This window comes from Manis pentadactyla, chromosome 4, assembly GCF_030020395.1.
Source record: "Manis pentadactyla isolate mManPen7 chromosome 4, mManPen7.hap1, whole genome shotgun sequence".
Classification (NCBI taxonomy): Eukaryota; Metazoa; Chordata; class Mammalia; order Pholidota; family Manidae; genus Manis; species Manis pentadactyla.
Window position 1 is genome coordinate 112164494 of NC_080022.1, and position 10344 is coordinate 112174837.

General features: G+C 47.9%; 1 protein-coding gene across 7 annotated transcripts; it reads right to left on the reverse strand.

Annotated features, from left to right (window-relative positions):
• Positions 1-484: 484 nt before the first annotated feature.
• Positions 485-8697, reverse strand: MINDY1 (MINDY lysine 48 deubiquitinase 1). Of its 7 annotated transcripts, XM_036905213.2 has the most exons (11): positions 8567-8697; positions 8097-8471; positions 5190-5991; positions 4743-4800; positions 4281-4345; positions 3709-3867; positions 3279-3381; positions 2782-2924; positions 1775-1966; positions 1304-1450; positions 485-1027 (listed from the first exon to the last, which is right to left on the reverse strand). In XM_036905213.2, exons 3-11 carry the CDS (start codon positions 5640-5642, stop codon positions 947-949), a joined length of 1401 nt encoding a protein of 466 aa, XP_036761108.1. In that variant the 5' UTR covers positions 5643-5991; positions 8097-8471; positions 8567-8697; the 3' UTR covers positions 485-946. The 7 variants fall into 7 exon arrangements, with proteins under 7 accessions (XP_036761108.1, XP_057356697.1, XP_036761110.1 ...); XM_057500714.1 differs by having other exon boundaries at positions 1775-1924; positions 8097-8654; XM_036905215.2 differs by having other exon boundaries at positions 1304-1423; positions 8097-8654.
• Positions 8698-10344: the final 1647 nt, after the last annotated feature.

Below are 10344 nucleotides of genomic sequence, written 5' to 3' on the forward strand. Positions count from 1 at the left end.
TACTGCCACAGTTTTCAGTAACTCCCTCCTCTCCATGTCTCCCTCACCCCCATTATTCTCTCTTTGCCTGGAAATTTCAGGCAAAATAATTGAGAAGCAGGAACCAGAACAAGGTCAGAAATGAAACGGTCAGAGGTAGGGAAGGAGCATCGGGCTAACTGGGATCGAGCTGGCCTCCCCTCCCTGGCAAGTCTTGAGTTAGCAGGAAGCATGATCCCCAAATTTATCTGTCCTAAAGCAGGACTTAGACACCTACCTCTCAAATTAGAGGGCTGTTCTCACAGAAGACCGGTCAAAAACAGATAAACACAAAGAAGAAAAAAGGCTTTGGTGCCCCCTGCTGGCTCTAATGGAAATAACAGGCAACTTCCTCGCGCCTCTCTACACCGCTGCCCACCCCCTTAAGCCAACGCAGTCTTTTCACATTCCTTAATTGGGTCAAATCCTTAACCCCATTGCTGCAGGGTAAGGTAAACAACAGATCTCAGGAAAGAAGTTTTATTTCCAAACCCCTAGAAAGGCATTACAAATAATGGAGATAGAAACCCAAATCAAACTCTGAAACAAACGGAGATGGGCTCTCAAGATAGTCAGGAGGACCCAGCCAGTCATGGGTGGGAAGTTGGGGAGATGCATTCTAGACATGGACTTCTCCTGGAGCCTGAGTCTGTATATTAGTGTAACTATTCTGGGGAAAGGCAGTTAGGATCATAAATCCTCACCCCACCAGTCCCAACATTGCCTGGGATGAATGGGAGTTAGAAAGGCTGAGCAGCCCATGAGGGCAAAGATGTTACCGAGTCTGACCCTGGCACTTACTGCCTGCTCTGATCCCCAATAGTCCATAAGTAAGTTACCCTGTGTATCTCAGGGTTGAGCTAGAGGAGCAAGCAAAACAGCCATGGCCTCTGAAAGAAGAGACAGGGCGACCTGGCACTTGGCAGTGCTACAGGAGGACACAGTCAGACTCCTGCTTCAGCCTCTGCCGACGGTCCCCAGCTGGACGTCCAGATGTGGCTCCTCTCCCCTGCATCAGATTTAATAGTTGGTCATCCATCAGCCTTGGCAGAGCACAAGGATAGAGATTCTAGATGGAACCGGGGTCAGGATCAAAAGGGACCAAGGGGAAAACAGGAAGGGACCCAGGGAAGAGGGACAGACAGGGAAAAGGCCCCTGGGAAAGCTTGAAGAAGCAACTGCAGGAATGACAAGTGTTCAGATCAGAAGACGCAGGGGTGGAACACTGGGCAGGAGGCAACACCAGAGGGGGAGTGGTGCAGAGGGCAGGGAGCAGCAGGCTTACGGGCGGTGGCAGGACCCGCACAGGGGCAGGCACGACTGCTTGCTGCTGTTGGTACTCCTCTTGCTGAAGCTGCTGGGCCAGCTCCAAGTCACTGAGCCCCAGTGCACCTTGTGGCTGCTGCTGCAGGGACAGAGCAATCAGGTAGTCCTGGAGAGGGGGTACGAAGAACAAGAGTTTGAGGCGGGCTGGGGTCTGGGAGATATTTGGGCGAGCTTTAGGTTCCCAAACCAGTTTTGCCTCATCCTTCAAATTCTCCAGCTCCTTCTCCTCCGGATCAAAACACATAGCCACGTGTGCCAGAGAACACATACACAGCACAGAGATGGTCTGAAGGCAGTAGGGAGTAGAGGGCTTGGGTATAACACATTATAATCTCTGGATGATAAAAGGCATGCACCTCATCTATGGCAAAAAAAAATTGCTCTCTGAAGCAAATGAGCTCTCCGCACCCTACCCAAAGACCACACACACCTGGTCTAACTGCCGCTGCTTTTCTGATGAGCCATTCCCACATCCTGCTTCAGGTCCCCTGCCCAGATAATGACTTAGGTGAAAGTCAGAGTCACAAAAGCAGCTGTCCCCATCCACATTGTGCAGGCTCTCCCACACCACTTGCTCCTCCTGTAGAAAGCCCTGGTCAGTGACCAGTAAGTACAAGTGACTCTGCAAAAAAGAGCGCAAAGCTAACTGGTAGGACAGGTAACAGAGGCAGTTTACTGCCAGAAATTATCTGAAATACAGAAACCATATGAATCAATCGGTGTGCTAGTTGGAATGTGTCATTGTGAGCATTTATAAATTTGTGCAGCTGTGGGGAGAAGAAAGGGGTGTCTGAGTGTATGGTCAGCTGGGTGTGAGTGTGGCAGTCACTGTGGTCCAGCATAAAGTCCTCAGGGCTGGGGTCCCACACAATATCCTGCTTCCCACCATACTTTGAATGTTTTTCTGGGCTTGCCTGATGGCTACAGGATAAATCCGTTGAGAACCAAAGACCTTTCCTTCCTCTACTCAGTTCCTAGAGAGCATGACAACTTCTGACTTTGGAAGACTATAGTATCGTTCAAAAATTCCACTGTCCCTTCTTGGGAAAGTATACTACTTTCTTCCATTGATGGCAGGCTTATTTCTTATGGCTTGCTCTGGCCAGTAAGATGTTAGCAGAAATGCCACGTGGCATTGCCAGGTGGAAGCACTAAAAGCAAGTGCACAGTGCCCCCATCTTTTCCCTCCCCTATTCCAGATACACGCTGTTTTGTCAGCTTGGGCCCAGAGTGGGGAGGCCATGGGACAGAACTGCAGCCAGTCTGCTATAGACATGCAGCATGAGTGAGAAAGAAACCTTTGGTGTGGTGAACCACAGGGATTTTAGGGGCCATTTGTTCCCAGAGTTTAATCTATCCTATCCTGACTGAAACACTAAAGAAGGGGCATAAGGAAATGAACACACTCCAACCCCACCACCTCCAGAGCCTCATCACCTTGTGCTTAGTCATAGTGCTAAAGTGGTTGTTTCGGAAAAAAACGCTAAGTTCGCCCTCCTTGGCAGCTGCTGTTAGCTCACACAGTCCATGGTAGGTCAGCTGTGCCGCCGCGGTCTCCAGGAACTGCTCTGCAATCAGGCCTGCCAGGAGGGCACAAGATTATGGAGGGGAGACTTGGCTTACATCCAAAGTCCACAATAGGAAGTATCAGCCAGAGAGTCCCTGTCAAAAACCCTAGTGGTTGTCCAACCTTCTGAAATTCCTTCCTTGAAGCCTGGCTGTGGTCATTCATTCAACAAATAGTTACTGAGTTTTTCCAGGCCCTGTACTACACACTGGGGACACGTCAGTGAACTAAAGAGACAAGTCCCCCAACTCCCTCCCATGGAGTTTACATTCTAGTGGGGTGTGGTCAGGGGAGACAAACAATACACAATAAACCTAAGTAGCCACCTTTCCCTCCACAGAAGACCGAAAGAAGGGAGGGATATCACCTTCTGTCACAAGGTTTGTGTCACTGGAGTGCTTGCAGGTAATGATCTTCTCTGCCAGCTGGTTGTAACTCAGTTTCCCAACTGCACTCACAGCCTCAGGATTCTGCACAGGCAGCAGGGTAGGGTGATATAAAAAAAGAAATTGAGATCTGTTTAGGAAGGAAATGAAGCAAGCCCACAGGGCTGCAACCCTACAACCAAGGGTTCCTGAAACTTCTGAAGCTAAAGAACCGACCTATTTGTATTTGAATGTTACCCCCACCTAAAAAAGGTTGAAAGACAAGGAATTCTGCACTGGGTTCAGCCTCTAAACCCTACTCCTCTCCCAAGCCAGTCTCATCCCCACCACCCCTGCCTCTGCCCCACAAGATGCTGCTTCTCTGAGAGCACGAGTCGGGTAAGCACCTCATCTGAGCCCTCTCACTCGCACCTGCGGATCAACAAGCCAGCCATGGTACAGAGGTATGCCTAGTAGGTCAAAGATACTGCACTCAGGTGTGTACTCGAAATCAGAGACACCTGTGAATCGCACATTGACATCCAGACCTGTGGCCAGTTTAGGCAGCACTGTCATTGCATCGTCCACATTCTGGGGGTAGAAAGGAAAAGGACAGATGTATCAAATCAGCACATTATACATCTTAACTTACACAATGTTATATGTCAATCATGTCTTAATAAAGCTGGAAAAAGAAAAAGAAAATGATGGATATTCTAGCCTGCCTACTTGCCCCTCCACTCCCACCTCCAGAAATAAAAAATTAAATCCTGCTGCTTTTCTTCCCTGAGTCTCTTACAGGCAATTCCATTGCTCCCCTGCCTCAACCCTTCTTTATCTTATGTAAGTGAACACATTTCTAGGACAGAGATATACCCTCCTCCTGCAGAAAGAAGTCATAGTTCAAGGAACCCTCTTGAGAAGCAGAAGAAAAGATTCTCTTTAATAGCCTAGGTGTCTCCTTATAAACCTGCAAACCCCTGTCCACAGAGCTTTTGCCTCACCTGCTGAAAATTAAGCTGAAGTCCCTCTGATTTCTCCTCGGGCTTGATGGAGAGGAGGCAGTCCCCTACAAGACAGGATTCCTTATTAGCTTACCCCACCAATTGTCCCAAAAGCTGCTTCCTCTTCTCCTGGATAATGGGAATTATGTCACAGAACCACAGATTTCCAGAACTGAAAAGAGCCTTAGAATCTAATCTAGACCTTCCATTTCTCAGAGGAAGAAACAGGCTCACAAAGATGAAGGGCCTACCCAGGGTCACATCCAAAAGTTAAGGACAGAATTGGGATTACAAGTCAGGACTCCCAACACTATGAATTTTTCTTTTTTTTCCCTGGCCTTGCAGAGAAGTCCCATAGCACATCAGAAACCCAAATGGGGAGTCCCTCAGTATTCCGGATTTCAGGCTGAGTGGACAGTTCTTGAACTTGTGTGCAATTCCTCTTCAGGTCCAGTCACTCACCAAGATGGGCCATGAGCTCATCTGATGTGATCACTTCCTTCTGAGGAGGCAGCGTCACCTGGAGACAGAAGGGGCGATCAGGGCTTAGCTGTGTGTGTGCTTTCTTTCCCAGAGCCCCGAAGGAGAAGCCCCTAGAAAGGGGTTGGATGGGGGTTGTCCAGTGGTAGGTTGTGGTGGAAAAAAAAAAAAAAGGCTTGCAACTGGAGCAAGGGGATGAATGTGAAATACTGTAAAGCATTCTCATTTGCTGGAGAAGAGTAAGGCAGATCATTGTTTTGTTTTGTTTTGTTTTTATAAACATCTTATTTCATTTGTTTAAGCTAGATAAATAGGGAGAATAACCTGGAAAGTTTTGACTGGTTTTAAAAAATCAGGACGACCAAGGAGGTGGGTCAGGGAAGAGTAGTCTCCCCCAAATTTTCTGAGCCCCCATCCACATTCTCTTACCTTCCACTGAAGAAAGAGGATGTTCATGATGGCAAGGAGAGGACAAGGGCCATTTGTGCTCTGGGTAATGATGGGGGTCCGTTCTCCCTTCCAGGGTATCCACTTTACACAGTAGAAATCTAGCTCAGACTGTTGGACCCTGGGGGACTGGGGAAGCTCCTGGGGTCTGGAGCACGCCCCCATGGTCTCTACCTCAGGTAACATCCCATGGGCTGGCCCCAGTTGGCTTGAGCTGGCATGAGGTGGAGGGAACTGGAGGTTATCCTGACCCTGGGCAGGCAGGGAAACTTGGTCTCCTGGCTCCTGTTCTCTGATTGCCCCATCAGCATCTCCACCATCTATATCCTGAGGATGCTCATCTGGTTGTGACAGGACCTTGTGATTTTCAGAGCTGACTGCTTCTGCAATCCTGGCCTTACCAGAGGCAGGATGCTCAGGCTGCTGGTGTTCCATGATCACAGGGGTCAACTGAAGGGCACCAAAGGACTTTACTGAGTGAATTGCCTAATTTAGGCTTGGTATGCAAAAGAGGGATGATCCAATAACAAGGAAATTGGGCTAGAAAGCAAAGAGACCCAGAAAAGTCTTAGCAAAGGAATATAGTGTGGAAGGCTGGAGAGTGTCTGTATAGTCCCTCCTGGCTATGGGGAGGACATGTCTTCTCAGCTTGGGTGGACAGAACAGCCCCAGGCTGAGCTCTTTTGACCAGCTGTGACCAGATGGCACCAATGAGGGTATGGGCATTCAGGCTTGGGAGGAATGACTCCCGCACGACTGAAGACATTGGATGAAGTCAGCTTCCCTGAAACAGATAAGGACAAGGAATGAAGAAAAGAGAAAGGGAGTAAAAGGTGAAATACAGAAAGGAAAGAGATGGAGAAAGAAATATTAAACTATACTAATGGTTATTAATACAGTGATCTTTAGCTCACCCTGTAATGGCATCACATGAGTTGGTAACTGCCCCCATAGCCAGGCTGGGGGTAATTCCTCTGCCCTACACCAAACCCCATCCCTTGGCTGTTCATGATCAACCTGAACACACACACACAGGCTATTTGTGTCCTTAGTGCTTTTTTCTCTCTGCCTCATCCCAAGGTCAAAAATACTAAGGTTAAGAGTGGAGATATGGACAGTCAGTATCATTTCCCTAAAGTCAAAACGCTGGTGAAAAAGAAGTCTTTCTTCTCAAAGGACTCTAGTGACCTTTACACAATCCCAAACCAGAGCAAAAAGGTCTTGGGAGGGCTTCCTTAAAAGGGATTGGTAGACCATAGGAACCTGAATCAGACTTGTTCTGATAAGTAACTTTAGATTAGGGGTTCAAAGTCCACTCCCCCGACAAATTCTTCAGTAAGCTTCTCTTGATTGCCAGAGTTGTGATAGCAACTTCTCAGTTCCTCTTTACCCCAAAAACTGCCTAAACCCAGAGATACTATCTTGCCCACTATTTATATGGAATATGAAGATGCTGATTATTGACTTACATAAAAAAGACTCCTTCTACATTTATCTACCTGTGCACATATCCTTTCTTTATATTCCCATCTAGGTCATTTTAATTGTGAACACGGGACCTGTTTAACTTGCTCTCTATCAGCAGTAAGCATTGAGTCCAGCATAAACAGATATTTAATTAATGCTGTGGAACAGTAAATAATAAAAAGCCACAAACCCTGCCCTCTAGAAAACATCTCCCTTCAACCTCCTTGCTCCCCTCTCCCCTTTGATCAAGGTAAGAAAAGAAGAGACATTAAACTTGTCAGAACTGTTATCTTTTCTCCAGCTTCCTCCTAACTTGAGACTATGCTTCCTTCTTGTAAACTGGCAGGAATTTACAGCTAAGGTAAGGCCTGGGAGATGGGCCTGAAGAACATAAAAGTTGCCAAATTACGCCTAGTCACCCAAATTGATCATCCTCCTGGTTCAACTAATTTATGCTAGCTGCATCTCATTTACGTGTTGTTAATTTAGAATCAGAGTAGCAAAAATTATCTGTAGGCCATACTTTTTTTTTTCTCTCTCTTTTTATTTTTCCTCCTCTCCCAAACATTTAAGATGAATCTTAAAAGCAGAAACCAGAGCCTGGGAAAGTTAAAAAAGCTTTGAGAAAAGCAGGACTCATTTCTTTTCTGTCCAATACCAGAAATGGTCACTTATTAACTGGGGGTTGGGCAGCTCAATGACTAGAGGTACAAGCCAAAGGGAACCAGGAGCTGAGCACTGGAGGGGGCTGGGTCTCGGAGAAACTGGACAAAGTTAAGTGGGCTGAGTCTTAAGAGAAGGAACAAGGTGCACTCCTGGTGGGGTGGGCATGGAGTATCACAGCGCAGATAGGAGCACGAGGGGGCGGGTGCTCAAACAAATCCGATTTCCTTCTTTTCCTCTTCTTTTCTCAACTCAAGTCCTACACATTCTCTCCAGCTGGAATTATCCTCTGATGGTGAGTGAGGGAGTTAAAATAGCCCTGGTCCCTCCCTAGCAGAGGCAGCAAACAGCCAAGAGTTGGAGGAAGCATAAAATGGCTAGGTAGCATTAACAAACCCCCCCCACCCCCCCAGGAACTTTCCTGTCCACTCAAGTCCCTTACCGTCCCACTCGCCTCCTTCTCAGTCTGACCCAAATCTTAATGCAACTACTGGTCTAAATTTTCCCCTCAGAAAAAGTCTACCACCACGGTGCCCTGTCTACTTTGCTCGCAAAAGGAAAGGGGGCAGATTTCATTGTAAGAAAGAAATGAAGGGACCAAGCAGCATTCCTTGCACATATTCTTCCGGCCTTAGTGCCTCTGGCAATCCAGACTTAGAGACCAAAGGTGGAAGCGCAGTCAGTACCACCTCCCCAGAGAGGAAGGAGAACTGGAGGCAGAAGAGGAGGTGAAGGAAATGGTTAAAACAAAGTTTTTACCTTAAGAAGTGGGTGCTGTTCCAGGACTGAGAAAGAGGGGTCAGCTATGACAATTCAATGCGGGAGATGGATACACCGAGAGGCTGCGCCACAGCCCCAGCTGCCATCCAGCTGTCGATGCCAGAGCCTACACCAGTTTCACAGGCTTACCAGCGGCAGGCCTTGCCCAGTCGGGGCTGCTTCCGGCTCACGCCCCGGACCGAGGGCCCCAGAGGAGCGCGGGGGCAGGCAGGGGCTCGGCCCAGGTGCTCCAGGGCCACCCGAGTCGTCAGGATTCCTGAGTGCTGGAGTCTAGGGCGGGCGCTCTAGGCCCTGACTAGGAGCTGGTTTTCCAAGGAAGTTTGTGGTTTTTCTTTTCCCTTCTTTCTCTCTCTTCTTTCTCATCAGGAAAAAAAAAATTAGTCAAGGACAAGCTCTCTGGAGGAGGGAGCCTGTCCAGCATTGGAAGATTTCCATCATGGCTTTCTGACCTGGTCAGCCTCTTGGTGATCGGCAGTGAGGGAAAGAGAAAAACAACGGACGTTTTCCCTTCCCTCCGCCTGACGCTGGAAGGGACAGAGCGTTTGTGCCTCTCTGGTGAGAACAGGGAAGAGCAAGTGCCCCGATGAGAGAGGGGAGGAGCAGGGCGGGACAGCAGCGGCTTGTGGGACTTGGGCTTTCTCCCTGGGGATGGCAGTCCTTTGCTCCGGATTCACAGAAGCGTGGCCAAAGACTGTCATATCTGCATACTTGACTCACTTAAAGTAAAAAAGATTCTGCTCCTTCCAAGTCCCTACATTATTTGTTTAGTCTAGAAATGAAACTGGTTTGGTTGTGCTCCTTGTAATGTAGAAGAGAGTGGAAGAGAGCTCTGGGAAGAAAGTGCAATAGAGAACTAGCAGAGCAGGCAGGAGGTCCAACGCTCCTGTGCTCGGGTTTTTGTTCCCACTACCGGTCTCAGCTTCTCATAAGTCACCTCCGCTCAATTACTAGCTTGGGGAGCAGGAAAAGCCGGTGTGAGGTGGTGGTAGGAAATAAAGGGATGAATTAACAGAGATCGGTTACTGTGTTACACACACATTGAAGGGACTTTTGATGATGAGAGCACATTTATTTGCAGTACTGTGCACCACCGCAGGGCTGGAAGGTAAGGACAGTTCAAGGAGGTTAGAACTCAGCTCTACATTCTGAAAGGCCCTCGAAGCTCTACTTCCAGGGCTGCCACAGGATAAAATTTCACGCAACTTTGAAGGCTGAAATTTTTGATAAAATTTCATGCAACTTCCGAGATAGACAAATACCAAATGATTTCCCTCATTTGTGGAGTATACCAACGAAGCAAAACTGAAGAAACAAAATAGCAGCGGACTCACAGACTCCAAGAAGGGACCAGCGGTTACCAAAGGGGAAGAATGGGGTAGGGCGGGTGGGGAGGGAGAAGGGGATTGTAGGGTATCATGATTCGTGCACAGGGTGTGTGGGGTCACGGGGAGGACAGTGTAGTTCAGAGAAGATAAATAGGGACTCTGTGGCATCTTACTACACTGAAGGACAGTGACTGCAGTGGGGTATGGGGGGGACTCGGTAATAAGGGTGAATGTAGTAACCACATTGTTTTTCTTGTGAAATCTTCATAAGAGTGTATATCAATGATACCTTAATAAAAAATAAATTTCATGCAACTTCCAGTTGCAGTTGGAACAATTAGGGAGGCAAGAAAGCGATAACCCAGGTTACAACAGTCCAGAGAAAGAATGAGGAGACATTTGCCGAGGCTGTAGAACAAACAAGCTACAGAGTTATAAAAAAGCAGGAGCTGGCAAGCGATTGTAGGCATTAAGTGACGAAGAGGGGTCAAAGATTATTCTAGTGTTTTTATAACAATCACAAAATCGGTGGCAATGGGTCAGTTTGATTAGAGGAGAATTCGAGAAAGGAAGATGAGTTGTTTCACCCACGTGTAGTTTAAGATGTCAACCAGATGCTCGGTGTAACATATGAAAAGATGCTACGCTTAGTTTGCCTCACGACCGAAAGTTCAGAGGCCACAGAGATCGGTTACTGTGTTATACACACATCTGTATGTCAAATGAGTAATCTCAGAAAATTCTCTTTCCCTCAATTCCTGTGGACATTTGGGAGCTTATGAACTACGTTTCCCAGGGCACCCTAAGCTAAGTCACACTTCGCTCCTCCGGAAAGACGTCCCGTGAGTCTCTGGGAGCAGGACTCCGCCTCCGGGGCTGTGGCCGAGGCGACGACGGACTCC

Coding starts and splice junctions, on each gene's coding strand:
- MINDY1 (XM_036905213.2), bottom strand. CDS start 5,642: ATGGAACACCAGCAGCCTGAGCATCCTGCCTCTGGTAAGGCCAGGATT. Junction 2,925..3,278: donor CACAAACCTTGTGACAGAAG/GTGATATCCCTC, acceptor CCCTCCTGGCAG/GCCTGATTGCAGAGCAGTTC. Junction 1,967..2,781: donor GCACTATGACTAAGCACAAG/GTGATGAGGCTC, acceptor TCTTTTTTGCAG/AGTCACTTGTACTTACTGGT.